The following is an 18,052-nucleotide window of genomic DNA, read 5'->3' on the forward strand; positions in this document are numbered from 1 at the left end:
CACAGACACAGAGACTTTATATGTGCATTACTGAGAGAGTCCACAGGGCCTTACGGCTCTAATTCTGCCACTCATCTCAGCCCTCAGGGGATAACGCAGACTCCTGCAAACTTCCAGAAAGTCTGTTTGGCATGCCAGACTTCGCCTGTGGAATTACACCAGCATGAATGTGACGACATACACAAAGGGGAGCAGGTCGGAAAAAAGTCCAAGCTCTGAAGAAAGTAGTGAGATCTTGTCGGTGAGCTAGTCTGAAGAACAGAGCTTGGTTCCTCCAGGTTTCTCCTGGACGCCCCCCAGTCCAGCCAGCACAGCGTGGAGGATGTGTTCAACTCCATCAGCAGCAGCAGCAGCAGCAGCAGCTCACCTGATTTACCATCATTAAGCCCTGATTTACCACCAAACCAGGTGTTGATCTGAGGAGAACTCTAAATAATACTAGACTCCATGAGGAGAACTTTGGAGATGTTCTAATGATGAACACAGTGATGGAGAACCACCACCACTTTCTGTAGGAGTGATATTATTAGTGATTATTCTGATATCAGAGATTTACTGAGCAGATGAGGAGATTTACACTCTGATCTACACAGAGGATAAAAAAGGCTGTTCTCTGGCTGTTTTTGCACATAAAGTGTATAATATACTATTATACTACTGATATATTATTATTATAGTAGTATAATATTATATTGTCTGTTTAGGGAAACTAAAAGAACATGGGTATCCGTGCAGTCTCCATTCCTTTGGCAGGCTCTATTAAGGTTGTTGTCAGCCCCTCGGTATCACGCCCTCCCCTGGGGCGACCGCTCACAGTCCCAAATAAGGACTTCCACCTTGTTCATGTTCATGTATTTGGTATCGGCTCATGAATCATGTTCATTTGGTTCATGTGTTTGACCTGTGATTGGGGGACATTTAAGAAGCCTCGAAACCACCATTCGGTGCTGAGAATTGGATCGTTTGGGACCTTGAGGTTTCACGAGAGGTTCCCCGTACTGTAGTGTACTATAGAAGTGTGTTGAGTCCAGCTTCTGCTCAGTGTTCACGTTCAGGAGCAGGTCACCCTGCCCATCTATTCATCAGCGAGGCTTGCTCGCTCATGGCCTAGCCGTTCTTGCTCAGTAGCTGGTCCCCCAGCTCAACCCCCAGTCCCGGGTTCGTTTTTGGGCTCTCCTTTTTGTTTGCCACGTTCATGTTTCTGTTGATCACTGTTATTTATGTTTTGCTGCTTTTTTGCCTCACTTGCCCCCTTTTTGTTTGTTAATAAATCTGCTTGCTTTGACTCCATCTCTGCGAGTGTTCATCCCTCTGTGTCTGGTCTAGCACGCCATGACAGTTGTAATGACGCAGAAAGTTGAGCTCGGCTGATTTATCAGTTGGGAAATAATATTGTCTGATATTTACGCAAGCTTCTCAGTATCAGCAATAATTACTGACTATTCTTGCTTGCAGCATCATTAAAGAAAATACATGAAAAACAACAGAGGATTCACAGACAATATACTGCATCTGCAAATAATTCCTGGTATGAGAAGGATATCCTAGCCCCCCTACTAGTGGCTGGCAGCCCCAGATATCAGTATACTTGGATACAGGTCCCAATCATAACACAGCTATACCCAGATAGAGAAACGGAGAGATGTTAGAAGAGGTAGAGTCGTCCGTACCTGCAGTGCACTACTATAGGACCAGCATCTGGAGGGTTGAGGAACTTGACCTGGCGGACAAAGCCCAGCAGGCCGGTGGCATAGCAGGGCACGCCGTGATCGGGCCAGCTGGTGAAGTGAAACTGACGGATCTCTCTGATCTCATGATGCCCCTTCTGAGAGAGAGAGAGAGAGAGAGAGAGAGAGACAGTTAGTTGCTAGACTGAGATTCATGCTTTAGCATAAAGAGGTCCACGATAAGTATGAAGCCTCTAGTCACTGCTATTAATACTACTATCACCACTGCTACTACTAATACTACTGCTGCTGCTACTACTACTACTACTAAGGTAAGGGTGCACGTATTTGTCACTGTACAGTGAAATGTGTCCTCCGCATTTAACCCAACTGGTAGTGAACACACACTCACACACACACGTGTACTGCTACTACTACTGCTGCTACTACTGCTACTGCTACTACTACTGCTGCTACTACTGCTACTGCTACTACTACTGCTACTACCACCACCACTGCTACTACTGCTACTACTGCTGCTACTACTGCTACTGCTACTACTACTGCTACTACCACCACCACTGCTACTACTGCTACTACTGCTGCTACTACTACTACTACTACTGCTACTATTAATAGTACAACTATCTTCCTACTAATATTAGTACTACTACTATTGCTAATACTACTACTACCACCACTAACACCACTACTACCACCTCTCCTCACTATCACTACAACTACTTCTACCACCACCACCACCTCTACTACTACCTCCACCATTCCTGCGACTACTGGCACCATTACTGCTACTAATAATACTTGTAACATTTAACGTCTTAAACCCAAGGTGCAAAATATTAACATTACAAGGGTACAAGGGTACGGGGGAGACCAAAATATGCACAGTGATGTTTATGGACTTTTTACAGGAATGAGATTAGATGTAAGCTGGATGTACAGAGAGACAGGAATTCAATACAGCTGATAAACAGCTGTGGAGAGCTGATATTTATTGAGCTCCTTCATGCATGTCTTCACATATCTGCACTGTTAACCTGAAACCATTTCATTGGTAAATTAGATGTTGGTTAAATTCCCGTTTTTAATACTCACAGAATTTTCCCAGTTCTACCACAGTAATGCGGCGCTCATCTCTGCTAAATGACTATTCAAACCCGGTCAAACTGCATACATTTCTAAATAGAGGAAATATTTAGACGAGGTTCCTGTGTTTGTGATGTTCTGATTAATAACGTCTTTTAAAAATCTGGGTGTGTTGTTAATAATTCAAGCAGAATTTTCCACATATTTGAGACAGTGTATGGTTTTAGCAGAAATGCTAATGAACAGAAAGTTGGAGCATTAAAGACAGACTGCTGTGAAGGACTGAGACTTCATCTTCTTTCATGTTCAGCAGGGGCCAAAGACGTGCAACAATGCAAAGCCGAGAAACAAGCTCTAACGTGAGCTTCACAAATAATCAGACATGTTGAAACTGGTGATTTTAATCAAATCTGAACATTTTTGACCTTTCCACTCTCCATAAAACAAAAAAGCCTCACCCCAACTCCCCAAATCAGCCCAGAAGTACTGGATGGAGCTCCTCCACCATCATTCCAGAGAACACAGTTCTTCCACTGCTCCTCAGCTCCTCAATGCTGGGGGGCTTTGTACCCCTCTAGCCCACGCCTGGCATTAGGCAGCATGGAGCCAATAGAGTCATGATGTTGATCTGCTCCAGAGAGTCCTATTCTATTGGCAGTACTTCTTCTCTACAGGGACTAGACAAGCTGTGTGTGTGCATTTGCACATATTTGTCAGCAATGGGTGCAACATTAAGTAACTCAATGCAATTTGTGGTCATAGTAAGTGTGTGTGATGACTGAGGTGTGTGTACAGTTCACAGAATTCATTCCTATATTATCTGAATCTCCTCCAGGTGGCGTAATAGAGCACAGTTTAGAAGCAGATCAGCTTCAGCTCACATTAAGAGCTAGCAAGACTAAAGTACAGCTTCCAAACATGGTGGAGGTACTTTCACTCACTGCTACTGTAACTAAACAGCGGCATTCACGGGTCATAAGTATTTGGACACAGATATTCGGATGTGTTTAGGTGGAAAAGCTGGTCTGCTGTAAACAGTATAGAACTGTACTGAATGAATAGAGTTTGTATGGATTTACCAGACTGATTAGTGACCATTACAGCGCCCCCCTCAGTCTGAAACAGTTAATCCCCCTTTTATGGGGGAAGGTGTAGAGTTTCCACTCGCCCTGCTTTCAGCTGAACTGAAAAGAACCGGAGTAAAGAAAAAAACACAGAAGGTAGATGATAACAAATCCAGAATGCTGCAGTAAATGAAGCCAACCGTTAATGAAGGCTAATGGTTAGCAGTTAGCAGTTAGCTTGATCTCATTTCCATCCTCAGCTTTAATGCACTATTAGCAATGCTAACACCAGTGCTAATCACTTCTAGCCAAAGTGTCGTCTCTCTTTATGCAGCAACTCTTCGGTTCTTTAAATCCGTGAAACTACGGCTATGGCACTTGAGGGTGCAGTGGCTCTTTCTGTACGGCGAGAGCTCTTTTACAACACACACTTGTACACACACACACACACTCTCTCTCTCTCTCTCTCTCTCTCCGAGCTATGAGCGAGCGATCCCTTTCCCTCACACCTCCTCTCCTCCGCATTAATGCTAAGCTAAGCTTTTAATTACGATTTGGGCTTGAGCGGCGCGTAATCCATGCCTGGAGGTGCTGATACCGTGAAGTGCGGACCCACGTAGAGGCTTAATACGGAGTATGTGCGAGTGTGTAAGTGTGTGTAAGTGTGTGTGTGTATGGACAGTGCAGTAACTGAGCTTCTATAGAAGGAAACTGTGGATTTGTGGTTATTTCATAACATATATACACACACATTTTAACACTGTAGACTGTGACGGCTGGCTAAAGGCCTACTGTTAACCTCACCTTTCCTACAATATATAGACAAATGTATTGGGACACCTGCTCATTCACTGTTTCTTCTGAAATCAGGGGCATTAAACAGTTGATCCTGCTTTTATTGGAGTAACTGTCTCTACTGTCCAGAGAAGAAGGCTTTTTAGATTTTAGAGGAGCATTGCTTATAGGGGCAGTGGTGGCTCAGCGGTTAGAGCGCCGGGATATCGATAACAGGGTTGTGGGTTCGATTCCCGGGCTCGGCAAGCTGCCACTGTTGGGCCCTTGAGCAAGGCCCTTTACCCTCTCTGCTCCCCGGGCGCTGGAGTTGGCTGCCCACCGCTCTGGGTGTGTGTGTGTACTCACTGCCCCTAACACGTGTGTGTGTGTGAGTGTGTTCACTACCAGATGGGTTAAATGCGGAGGACACATTTCGCTGTACAGTCCACACTGTACAGTGACGAATACGTGCACCTTTACCTTTATCCTTTATCCTGTGAGGATTTGATTGCATTCAACGACAAGAAAGTTAGTGAGGTCAGGATGTTGGATGAAGATCGCCACCCCACCTCATCATCCCCAACTCATCCCTTCCAAAAGTACCATCATTCCAGAGAACACAGTTCTTCCACTGCTCCACAGCTCCTCAATGCTGGGGGGCTTTATACCCCTCTAGCCCACGGCTGGCATTATTAGGCAGCATGGAGCCAATAGGGTCATGATGTTGATCTGCCCCAGAGAGTCCTATTCTATTGGCAGTACTTCTTCTCTACAGGGACTAGACAAGCTGTGTGTGTGCATTTGCACATCTGTGTCAGCAATGGGTGCAACGTAAGGTAGATGAATGCCTTCGTTAGAAGGGGTGTCCACAAACATTTGGACATATAGTGTAGATTATTCTCCCCCAGCGCGGCACGTGGGGCTTTGAAATGTGAGCCGCCGCACCAACCGTCTACAGCAGTTCTCCAACGGTCGTGAAACAAAATGGCACAGAGAGAGAGAGAGCGAGAGAGAGAGAGAGAGAGAGAGAGAGAGCACTTCACTCCGTTCTCCTCCTCCTCCTCCTCAACACACCCAGAAAACAGTCGTTTAAGGAAAAAACACAGACAGCCGCCTCACGAGACAGATGGATGGAGCGCTTTTGTGCGACTTTGCTGACGGCGTGCTGTTCCCCGCTCAAGGCTTACCGCTTCTGAAAGCCTCCCGAAGCCTAATTTCTCCATCTATCAAAGCTTCCCTCGCCTTCTACATCTGTTCCACTTAGATTACAACGTTTAACAATGAAACGCCACCCGGCGTCACCCGCAGCCCAGCGCTGCTGTTTGTGTTTTGCCTTTGCAGCAAAAAAAGAGAGTCAGTGAGCTTTTGCTAAGCTCACGCTAAAGAAACGTAAAGTTGAGAAGTCGAGATCACGCCTGACATTTAGTTTCATCTGCAGAGAGATCGGATCTCACGCCAGGCTCTCGCTGAACAGGGCTGAGGCTCTGATTCCAGATTACTGATGCGTTAGTTAACTGTTTATTAAGCATTAGTTACTAATTAATAACTAGTTAAGTACTCAGTAATTAGTAGATGAGTATGCGGTCAACTGTAATTAGATATTTAGATACAAGTAGTGTCTAAAACATTGTGTATGATTATTACCAAATACTTACATTTCAATTATTAACTATTTACTTATATTGATATCAATATATTAATACAATGAAGATTTAATCATCTTAACCTATCATTTAAACAGCCTGTGAATAATGATTTAGTTTTTGACTCTTGTCACTCACAGCTCATGACTCAATTTAGACAATTCATTGATAATTATTTATAAGTATTATAAATTGCTTATAAGCAACTGTATGAACAGGTTTTACTAGCTATAAGTCATCAAATGAATAAATCAATAATAAAATATTATTAATGGCAGCTACTATTTTCAAAATAATGTCTGTCAATGAAAACGATGAATAATTTAAATATGAGGATTTAATATCTAACAGTAAAAAAGCACATAATATATAAGCTGATATTAATTGGACTCTATTAGTATAAGGAGTTTATAAATGAAGAGAAGGAAAGGAGAGGTTAAAGGCCATCTGCTACCTTCTGGACGGTGAAGGTGCGGATGACGTATTCAGCCAGAGGGTCTGTCTCGATCAGAGTCACTTTGATGTCGCCATAAACCTCAGTCTCGTCAGGCCAGTAGCGGACACATTTCACCTATATGGAGACAAACACACACACACACACACACACACACACGTTAATATAGTGGTATTGTGATTAAACTGTTAACAGCATTGACAGCATTGTCCTGGTTTGACATGTCAGCCTGTCTGCAGAGCTGGGGTCGAGATTGAGTTATCTGGCCTCGGTGAGCAGACGTCTGTTTGGAAGAGTAAATGTGAGGCATTCAACCCCAAGAACACTGTTAATATCGACTGTTAAGCATGGTGGTGGTAGTATCATGCTCTGGGGAGGATTTGCTGCATGGGGAATTGAACTAATGTGTAGATGGCTAGTCCGCTCATGAGCCTTTATGTCAAAATGTAAGTATGTACAGAACTGTGCAACAGTTTCCTGTGTTAAAAAGATGCTTATCAGAATAAACACTAATAATATCACTCCTACAGAAAGTGGTGGTGGTTCTCCATCACTGTGTTCATCATTAGAACATCTCCAAAGTTCTCCTCATGGAGTCTAGTATTATTTAGAGTTCTCCTCAGATCAACACCTGGTTTGGTGGTAAATCAGGGCTTAATGATGGTAAATCAGGTGAGCTGCTGCTGCTGCTGCTGCTGCTGATGGAGTTGAACACATCCTCCACGCTGTGCTGGCTGGACTGGGGGGCGTCCAGGAGAACCCTGGAGGAACCGAGCTCTGTTCTTCAGACTAGCTCACCGACAAGATCTCACTACTTTCTTTCTTCAGAATGAGAAGCTCTTGTTTATGTTCAGCTGCATCTGTTCTGATGAGATCTGGAGCTTCTACAGTAAAACTCCCTCACAGGGAGATGGGGGTTAGAGTAATAATAATGATAATAATAATAATAGTTCATGATATAAAGTAATGCTTAATACTGTAATTTTTATAACAGAATGGGCTTTATTTACAACAACCACACATATCAAATTCTTTCTATTGATATCTTTCACCATTACCAAAAATCAACAAATCTACTTAAATGGAAAGATAGGCAGAGATCCCAAATCTCCATAAAACACTGGATCACCGTCCTCACAGATCACTGTAACATAAACCAATAAACTAAATCACACCAAATCATTTGAAGAAACCTGCTCCCACTTTCTACATCACATTGAGCTACGTTTACATTACGTAATACAGCTGTCCTCCTTCCACACTCTTTCTGAAGCAGCACCAAAGTACACTTCATATCTTATAAAACAGTATGACATTTTCTACAACTGTAAGCCTGCAACTGGTGTTTGTCTATATTTGCTCTGTCTACGTCTGGTCTGGATCTGTCTGTCTTGTCTATGTCTGTTCAGCTAAGTCTGTTCAGGGTGGCAGCTTGGGAACATGGGTGGGGGTAAGGAAGCTTTGCGGGATCTGTGGGTGAAGCTTCACCACTACTTTATTTATCTGTGTAAGTATATATATATATATATATATATATATATATATATATATATATATATATATATATATGTTTATGCAAGGATGTATGGAAGTATGTATGGAAGTAAATGGACATAATGGTGTATATTAGAGGTTCTGGTCCCTGGAAAGGGGTGGGGGGTGAGGCCAAATGATTGTGACCAGGGGTTTAACAAAGTAAAAAAAGAATAAAAGGGCTTGTGAGAACATTTGACCCAATATAGCAAAACAAGTATGCCCATGCACACACACACACACACACACACACACACACATTAAATTAAAACCTAACCAGCTCAATCTGCTTCAGAATTACCCAATTCCACAACACTGACTACACTCATTCAGGAAAAAAAGCCATTTTCAGAGACAACGTTATCAAAAAAGGCAACGCTGATGACATTTGGAAACACAAAGCTCTCTGATGAGTGAATCGGCCACCTGTCAGAAACAGTGTTATCTCTGAATTAACACCCCGAGTGGGCAAGGTCCGCTGGAGCGGAACGTAAAACACCGGTCAATTATGCGCGCTGTCACAGCAGATAGCTGCAGTTATGAAAACTGTGCCACGTTTACACGGCAAATAGAGTCCGCCTCTGAAAGAGACGAATACTGAACTCTCACTTAATAAAACCTAATCAGGTTCAGGAGCAGAATGGTGCCGCAAGATTAATCATAAATCCTGAGACATGTGCACAACGTTTGCCTGCACATTTTCTTTTGCTTAATGCACAACGCTGACGCAGATGTGCAAATGCACACACAGCTTGTCTAGACCCTGTAGAGAAGAAGTACTGCCAATAGAATAGGACTCTCTGGAGCAGATCAACATCATGACCCTATTGGCTCCATGCTGCCTAATGCCAGGCGTGAGCTAGAGGGGTATAAAGCCCCCCAGCATTGAGGAGCTGTGGAGCAGTGGAGGAACTGTGTTCTTTGGAGTGATGGATGGTGGAGCTCCATCCAGTACTTTTGAATGGGATGAGTTGCGATGATGATGATGCGAGGGTGATGATCATCATTCAACATCCTGACCTCACTAACACTCCTGTCGCTGAATGCAATCAAATCCTCACAGCAATGCTCCTCCAAAGTCTAGTAGAGAGTCTTCTTCCCTTCCCTTCTTAACTCCATTCTTTAATACTCTTAATTTAGAAGAAACAATGAATGAGCAGGTGTCCCAATACTTTTGTCCATATAGTGTATATTCTAACTGTCTTGTTTTATATAATTGGACAGTGTGATTTCACACACACACACACACACACACACACACACACGCAAACACATACACACAAACCTACCCTGCCGACTTCCACCAGGTTGGTTACCATGACGATGCTGGCGGAGTTCTCTTGCCAAATCATCCGCCAGAAATCTCTCACCGTCTCCTGCATGGGCCCTACGGGAGGACAGAGACGGGACAGATTTAGCAGCGTATCAAACCATCTCCATCCCACAACGCCCACCATCAATTAGACTGAAGACTGAGCGCCTCCTTTACGGAGCAGAGCGCTGTTCCACTACCGTGACCCTGAACCCACTGTTGCCTCTGTGTTCCTCATCCTTTATGCTTCTGTCATGTCGGCTTTAATTACCTTGTGTAGCGATGTAATGCCTCGGTCTGTGGTAACCCTGCAGAACAGGAGAACAGAGAAGAGGTCAGGTCACTCACAAAGCCACTGCAGCTCGGCTTTAACACCTGGATGGACAAATCCGTCCAACACTTATTATTATTTTATATATATTTTTTTAAAGAAAGCAGTTTTTCAAGGTCCTTGAAGACGAGGGTGGACTGCAGTGATGCTGTACAGTATTAAAGTGTGGGATGATGGATACGCTTCTGTAGATGATTCTTCTGTAACCTTTTAAAAATTGTTCTATACAGAACAAAATAGTGTGTCACACTGGTTTTATTTAGGAGTAAAGAGTAGACTTTGGGCAGACTGAGGATTTTTGGATTGGTTCCTTATGAATTGATCTAAATAGTACAAAATAGTGAACTGCAGTGGTTCTATATAGAACCAAAGAGTGGACTGCAGTGCTTCTATATCGGACCAAATAGTGAACTGCAGTGGTTCTATATCGGACCAAAGAGTGGACTGCAGTGGTTCTATATCGGACCAAAGAGTGGACTGCAGTGGTTCTATATCGGACCAAAGAGTGGACTGCAGTGGTTCTATACAGGACCAAAGAGTGGACTGCAGTGGTTCTGTATAGGGCCAAGAAGTGGACTATGGCTTTGTCAGTACTATATAGAACCCTTTCAGCCTACAGTGGTGGTGGGGGGTGTTTCTAGGTGTTTCCCACACTGTATAATAAAGTGCTACTCTAATAGATCTGCACCAGGCTATCAGGACCCATTACAGTGTAGTGAGAATTACACTCGCTCTAAATGTCACTCGGCCAGACTCTCTCCAGCTCCTGAGCCAGAGGGAAACACATTAACGATCCCCGTCGCTCGGCTCCAGTGTGCAACAGCACATCGGTCAATGTTACCAGTGAATCCGCTGCATGATGGAGCCGGTAATCGTTTTATTAGCAGCAATGATGCCGAGCGACATGATTATAGATCCAGCGGAGAAAGCAGCTCTCGCGTATGCAGAGCACCAAGCGTGATGTATTTACACCCATTTACCTCCGTAATGTAACAGACCACAATCATACAGCGCTTACACAGCGGAGGGGGTTACTCTATACAGATCAGCGCTGTTGCTCAGGTAGTGGCGGTCTCATACACACCCGCAGCAGCAGTGTGTCATACTGTACTGTCCAGTATGACTCTCTCGCTTTAACACACTTAGGAATTACAGTACATTGGAGGCCGGAGCAAATACAGTACTGAATTTAATACTGAATAAACCAGCAAATTACACAGGCTAACCCACCATGAGGGCAGACCACCCTCCTCTGACAAATCACAAATAGAACTATACAATAATTAAGTAATAAAAAGCCACTTAATTATAGTTGTCATTGTTCAGCAAAAACCTTGTATCTCCATTTTTGACATAATGTCACAGTTGTTCTTTATATTGCATTAGAATGTAATGATAAATGGACCAATAGAAATGCTCCAACAATGACATGAAATAAAATGTATAATTTAAATTTTTTATTTAGCTAATATATATATATATATATGTAAATAACCTCTGCTCTGATTGGCTTTCCTGTATTGTGCTAAATTCAGAAACACATCCAGTCTAAAACACTCCATATAATTTAATTCAAACAAAATATATAAATTAAGCATAATTAAAGTTTTCTGTATATTTCTTAATAAAACCTTTACAATTAAAACAAATGTATTTTTAAACTGATATTTTTAACAGATTTTCTTATATTGTAATGTTTTAAATCATTAAAGTTTTAGTTATTTTATACACACATAATTTACACTGTGTAGACATAAATATCAAAAACTGCCTTTTGTATTTATTCATTTTAGATTTTTACATTTCTAAAAGTAAGTACTTCAGGACCAATAATGAGTTTGGTCAAATAATCTGTAATAATGTGTAAAATATTAAAATAATAAGATAATTCAGCCTTTTTTATATCAGTCATTTGTGGATCTGAGCATCATTCTTGATGCAGCTAACAGTAAAACAATTAAAGCCTTTATCTGTAAGATATTTGACAGTGCCATCTTAAAAACAGTGATTCCAAACCTTTAAGCAGTGTAGAAATCATTAGGCATGACAGCTCTGTACTCACGTCTATGTAGTTGGCGTTGATGTAGTCCGAGTGGGGGTCCCCCTCCAGCAGCTGCAGTCGGACTCGAGTGTGATCATCTGTGGGGTCAAATATTCATAGAAGAGCCAGTCTAAAGTTACACTTACACTTTACAGGACAAAGCACACTGATCACGCCCAAAGAGGGGAAGATCCGCTCTGCCCTGTCCTTCGTTGGTTCTATCTGCCTTCAGACCAGTCTCAGCGAGTCTCCATTAAAATGAATAAAATGTTAGGATGTTATCATATTGGAGATATTATATTTGTGTATAGAGATATTCAACATTTATAGTGTATTAATCCATTACAGAGCACATGGAAGACCATCAAATATCAACCTCAGTCAAATTAAATCTCTTTAATATTTAAATTCTCTCCAGGCTCCGCCCACAAATGTGTTATTTTGTAGCCACTGTTTTGATTTATGCTATGCAGTTTGAAACATCAAATATTGAATCTTGAATCTGATATTGAAAATTTACTCATTTTCAATAGTTAAGAAGTTAATCACATGAGCAACATGCCAGTTTTTTTCTTGCAGGCTTGGAAATTATTTGTATAAATGTTGTAGACATTATATGCACTGAATGGACAAAAGTATTGGGACAGCTGATCATTCATTGGTTCTGCTTAAATGATATTTATTTATATATAAGTATTAAAAAGAGTTTATGCTGATGGTTTGAATAGAAGTGCCCTGTACTGGCATTTAAAGAGTGTTACAGGCGTTAGAGTGCAAGTGTGTGGTGATGGTTAAGAGGTGTGTGGTCAGGCTGTGATGGGACTTGGAAAGGATCGTTGATCCAGCAGGATGTGCAGCTGGATCAACTGCTGGGGGCAGCAGTGCGTTCAGGAATCCAACCGCCTCAGGCAAGAAGCCCTTGTAGTCTGGTGATGGTGGAACAGATGCTCAGGTATGTTTTTTTCCCAGATGACAGGAAGTTGAAGAGTCCACTGGACAGGTGAGAGGAGTGGTCCACTGTTCTAGTTGCCTTGAGGAGGCAATATTTTTGAAAGATGCTGTCAACTGAGGGTAGAAACCTCAGTGGTCTTCTCAGGTGTCCTCAGGGTCCTGTGGTCTGTGCCAGTACACTTCCCATCCCAGACGCTGAGGCAGCTGGTCAGGATGCTCTTGATTTTCCTCTTGTAGAAATAACGGAGGGCTTCCTCGGCTGGGCAGGTGGTGTTGAGGGTCCAGGTGAGGATGAGGCTCTTCACAGCTGAAGCAGTGATGTACAGTGGAGAATGATCTCAGAAGTCAAAAGTCGTCTGTTCTGTGGTCCTGGAGGTGATGTTGCCGATCCTGACAGACTGAGGTCTCCCAGTGGGAAATTCCAGGATCCAGTCGAGAGGGAGGTGTTCAGGCTTACTAATCACTACAGTTTTCGGATAATGATTGTGTTGAGTGCTGAACTTCCATGAAGTGCATTCTTCTCTTTTCTGTTCAGATGGGTCAATGAGAGGTAAACAGCAGAGGATATGGCAAGTGGACCAGTTAAGGGGATCCAGTGTGGAAGGAAGGCTGCTCTTGATGTATTTCATGTCCAACTGCTCAAAGCACTTCTTTAAGGCTGGAGTGAGGACTACAGGTCAATGTTCGGGGTGCAGGGATTACGATAGTGGTGATGAAGGACTCTCCACAGAACAACTCAGCGTCTCAGGGCAATACTAATGATGTCACAAGTTGGTCAGCATATCCCCTGAATACCTCTTGCACTAGTCCTGCCAACACTCCCTGCAAAAGACCCCCTACAAGAGTCCTACAGGAATGCAGACCTTCTTGTTTCGCACAGCAGGTACACCGTGCTCAGACCTAAGGGCAGGTCATTTCCAGGGCAGTTCCAAGATTAGTTAACTCTGGTTTAGACAAGGTGAAATCTGACCCTAGTTCGACACCTCAGAGCTGAGGAGCTTTGTGAGATGTTCCCAAAAAGCTCCCAAGGCCTGTAGGTAAGAAAAAGGATAGAAACAAGGCCTCTTCAACCTGAACCCGCCCTGCCACGGGCAATCATCATCAAAGACAGAAAACAGGCATGAGCTTCTGGTGGCTAATTGATTGAATTTCTCTGGCTGCAGTCGTCTTCTCTTAAGGAAAGCACGTTTGGCCTGCCATCCATTAACACGTAGCCTCTGGAGCTCTTTCCAGCCCTGAAGGTGCGGCGTCTTTTTGGTAATTATCAGAGCGCTTCGGGAAAGGGCAGGGGGGTAGGGGGAGGAAAGGGAATGAGCGGAGTGATGAGAGGATGGGTAAAAGGATAAGTCTGACACTTGCTCCGCACACGAGCGTGGCGGTGTGCTTTGATCACGGCGAGAATGCAAATTTGGTGTCGAGAGACATCAACTGGAAGCTCTGCTGGCAGTAGACAACTCTGCAGTCTCTCTCTCTTTCTCTCTCTCTCTCTCTTTTCTCTCTCTGTTATTTTTCCTCTTCAAAAAACACACCAACACTGGCCTTCATTCGAGACATCTCGTGGCAACACCCCCTCACTCTCTCTCCCTCTCTCACTGACTCACTCTCACTCTTTCCTCACACATGATCAGCTTCTGACCTCCACACTCTGGAAGGGAGGAGTGAGTGAACCAAGCAGGGGAAAGAGGAAATGAAGGAGAGACACAAGTAATTAGACACCTTCCGAATCAGCTGTCATTGTAAAGTGCACCGCAGAGGTTCCTCCCCGTAGCGAAGGCCAAGAAAATAGCCTTTAATTGGGCAAAACTGACCAGACTACAGTGCCAAGGCTGTGTTGCGTCAGTCACTCCACCATCAGTACCTGCAAAAGCCTTCTGCAGACAGCTTTTAGCTCTCCATCTAAGGCATCTACACCATCCATCTAAAGACCTGCAGAGCTCCAGCAGAGCAAAGAATATCGGAGGTGTATCGGACCTCACATATTCTATATATTTATATATATATTATACTTATTATATACACAATAAGCTACAATGATGATATACTGCTTTAAAGGATATTGTAATAGATTCATATTTTGCTAAATTGCATAACACAATGCGTATAAATATATAGATACAGATATATCAGGTATCATCAATACTGAAATTCAGCAGAAGCTTAAATCTTAAAGTAAGCCAAACTGCAGCTCAGTTTCTTAAAATAAAACTGTTATAAAATTGTTAACCTCACCAAAAGGCGACACTCTGAGCTCTGAAGCCATTTAAAAAGCAAATGCTCTCTTCACAGCTCAGCCAGTCCCCTACCCCCCCCCCCCCCCCCACCCTCCCGCCAAGAACCATCCCTGCTATCTTGCAAGCCTATTAATCACTGCTCCAAAGCCCATGGCCTTCTTACTGTCCTAATAAACAGTTACACCACACTGTCAGCGACTCGCCACGCGTTTTACACCTAAATAGCTTATTAAATCCCGGGCTTGGCGGGAAAGGTGCTGTCAGACTCGCCAAGTGCTGCCGCATACTGTTTGTGGCATGAGAGAGAAGCATTCTGGGAGTTAATCCAGTTTAATCCGGTTCCATCCGCTCGGAGATTAGACATTTTGTCCCCAAAGAGTACCTGAGAGCAGCGAAGCGGGTCTTCAGAGCAGCTGAAAGTGTGTCTGGATGAGTGTCACTCTAATCTGAATGGGATTAATCCCTGAGAGTTCATTTGCGGTGAGGTCAAAGACAAGACTAAAGGTGTTAGAGCCTGCTACTGAAGACGGAGCTGCTATTGAATATTTTCATTTTACTCTGCTAGTCTTACAGATCTCATTAATAGGGGTGTGAGGGTTCACACAGTTCAATTTGACACAATACAGTGAGGTCTTAAATAGATTAATATGATAATATGATATCACCATGTTAAAACATTAGCCATAAACTAAAATACTGTTATCTAATTCAGTTTACAACATTTATATAATTATATATATATGTCTATATATTTATATATTTATATATATAATTAAATAAATGTTGTGTATATATATATATATATATATATATATATATATATATATATATATACACTCGTTAATACCCACTGACCAGATTACAGGCTAATATTTAGGTTAGCCTTTAGGCTAATGTCTTTCCTGACAGCCTTCTACACCAGAGCAGTGAAACTGTGTTCCCTGGAATGATGAAGGTGCCAACATCCTGACCTCACTAATGCTCTTGTTGCTGAATGCAATCAAATCCTCACAGCAATACTGCTCCAAAATCTAGTAGAAAGTCTTCTTTTGTTCCTCCAACAAAAGCAGGAGAAACTCTTTTTAATACCCTTGAGTTGGGAAGAAATCATGAATGAGCAGGTGTCCCAATACTTTTGTCCATAAAAGTAAACTACTTTGTGTAGTTTTGGTTAATTCCTTTACTTTGTGTGACCATTTCATGATGAACAGACCAGTAAAAACGGCCCAGAATGACTTTTACATTAAAAATAAGACCAGTCCTTTCTCTTCTCCCATAAATTCATCAGTTCAGAGATGAAAGGTCTGGCGAAGACAGCGAGGATACAGCAGCTGGACCTGCCGATTGATACCTCTTCATATGAACAGCTGAGTAACGAGCCTGAAAGGGTTAAAGCATGAGCCTGGTTTGATTCTCCTTCTTATTTCGGAGAGTTGTGACAACACTAATAACAACAAAAGAAGTAAACACACGCTGCCGAGGCCGGAGCCAGAATGCTAATCACCTAGCTCCGGTCAACACATCAGAGGAAGCTTCTTTTTTCTGACTTCAGGGGAACCTCTGAAGATTCTGCCGCTACGTGGAGGGAATTAATGTCAGTCAGAGTTTGCGGAGAGAAGCCGCTCGTACTCACATAGAGACACACACACACACTTGAAAGCAGGAGACACACTTCAAAAGCTCACCTCTAAACTCTACCTAATGAAGACGAACAGGCCGGATCCGGACGCCGCTCCCGGCCCTCACGTGCACCAAACTAACCGTGCTAATGCGGCGCTCTGAGTGGCGGGTAGCGGAATGAAGCGGGGTGTATGCTTTTCCCAGCAGGATCTGGTTCGCATCCCTCTGTGATCAGGCACGGCTGTTGGTATCACTTGGAGGAAGATTGCGTCATGCTTTTCAAACCTGGCCGCTTCACTATAGGCGAGAGAGCCTCTCAAGCTTCTCGACGTGCCGTCAAAACGCTGCTGTTACTCAACTGAGGGGTTGGCGAACAGCTGCTCGCACGGAAGCGCGATCTGATCGGGATTCAGGGCCCGCACTCCTCAAAATCAATAGGATTAAAGTGAGGCGCTGGACCTGCAGCACCACCCGGCTCAGACCAGGTTAAAAACAGGGATAATCTGTCTGCTGGACGTTCTCTTCTTCATGTTGGTCCTTTCTTTAACTCTGTTTTGCAGAGATTCGGGACCGGCTGAACTCTCTGTTCTGTGCTGCTGGCGCCATTCTCTCCTAATCACCTAATCCCGCTCAGTACCGCACTGTTCAGTTCTCTGAAGTCAGAGGCAGGTATAGAACCAATGGACCATTTAAACATTTATTTCGTCCTTTTTCTGGTTAAAAGGTTCTTTTACAGCAGTTTTACAGAACCACAGCAACTCAAGGAACCGCCTGGATGCTTATTAAGTTCTACTTCTGGTTAAAAGGTTCTGTAATGGCTTGAATCATAGTGAATCTGCCAGCCCTCTCCCAATGTTTGATTTTTCATGTACCGTATAGTTGCTATTTTGGAGATATAAGGTTTTTGCATGACAGCGACCATACACTCATACATACTGGGGGTACATGGGTATCCACCGTAGTTAGAATGTTGTAGCTGGGGGGGTTTCCAGTAGGCCTGAGCTGTACGGTGAACTGAAAGGTGCTGATTGGGTAATGAAGGCTATTAATGCTAGTTATTGGTTTTGCTAAATGAGTAAATGTGTGTGTATTAATGTACATTAGCATACTGTAGCTGCAGGGTTTCAGAGGTATTTCCACCCTCTCTCACACACACATTTTGCTATGGCCCTACAACTTAGTCCTACTTGACACCCCAAAGCCACGACATCCTAACTGCAGCAGATACCCGTGTCCCCATTGCTCTCCATTGGATCACTTTACGTGGGTGGTCTTCTGTAGACGTCTCGTAGACGATCACCTGACATTCAACTGAATCTGCATT

The 18,052-nt window shown here is 43.2% G+C and overlaps 1 protein-coding gene across 1 annotated transcript in view; it reads right to left on the bottom strand.

Annotated features, from left to right (window-relative positions):
* The window catches only part of ptprt (protein tyrosine phosphatase receptor type T), a 218,938-nt gene that overhangs the window by 32,594 nt on the left and 168,292 nt on the right, over window positions 1-18,052 (bottom strand). The window contains 5 exon segments of the mRNA XM_072683369.1: window positions 1,671-1,825; window positions 6,710-6,826; window positions 9,532-9,629; window positions 9,826-9,862; window positions 11,948-12,024. Coding sequence (XP_072539470.1) covers window positions 1,671-1,825; window positions 6,710-6,826; window positions 9,532-9,629; window positions 9,826-9,862; window positions 11,948-12,024 — 484 coding nt within the window.

The sequence above is a fragment of the Salminus brasiliensis genome, chromosome 7 (genome assembly GCF_030463535.1).
Source record: "Salminus brasiliensis chromosome 7, fSalBra1.hap2, whole genome shotgun sequence".
NCBI classification, from domain to species: domain Eukaryota; kingdom Metazoa; phylum Chordata; class Actinopteri; order Characiformes; family Bryconidae; genus Salminus; species Salminus brasiliensis.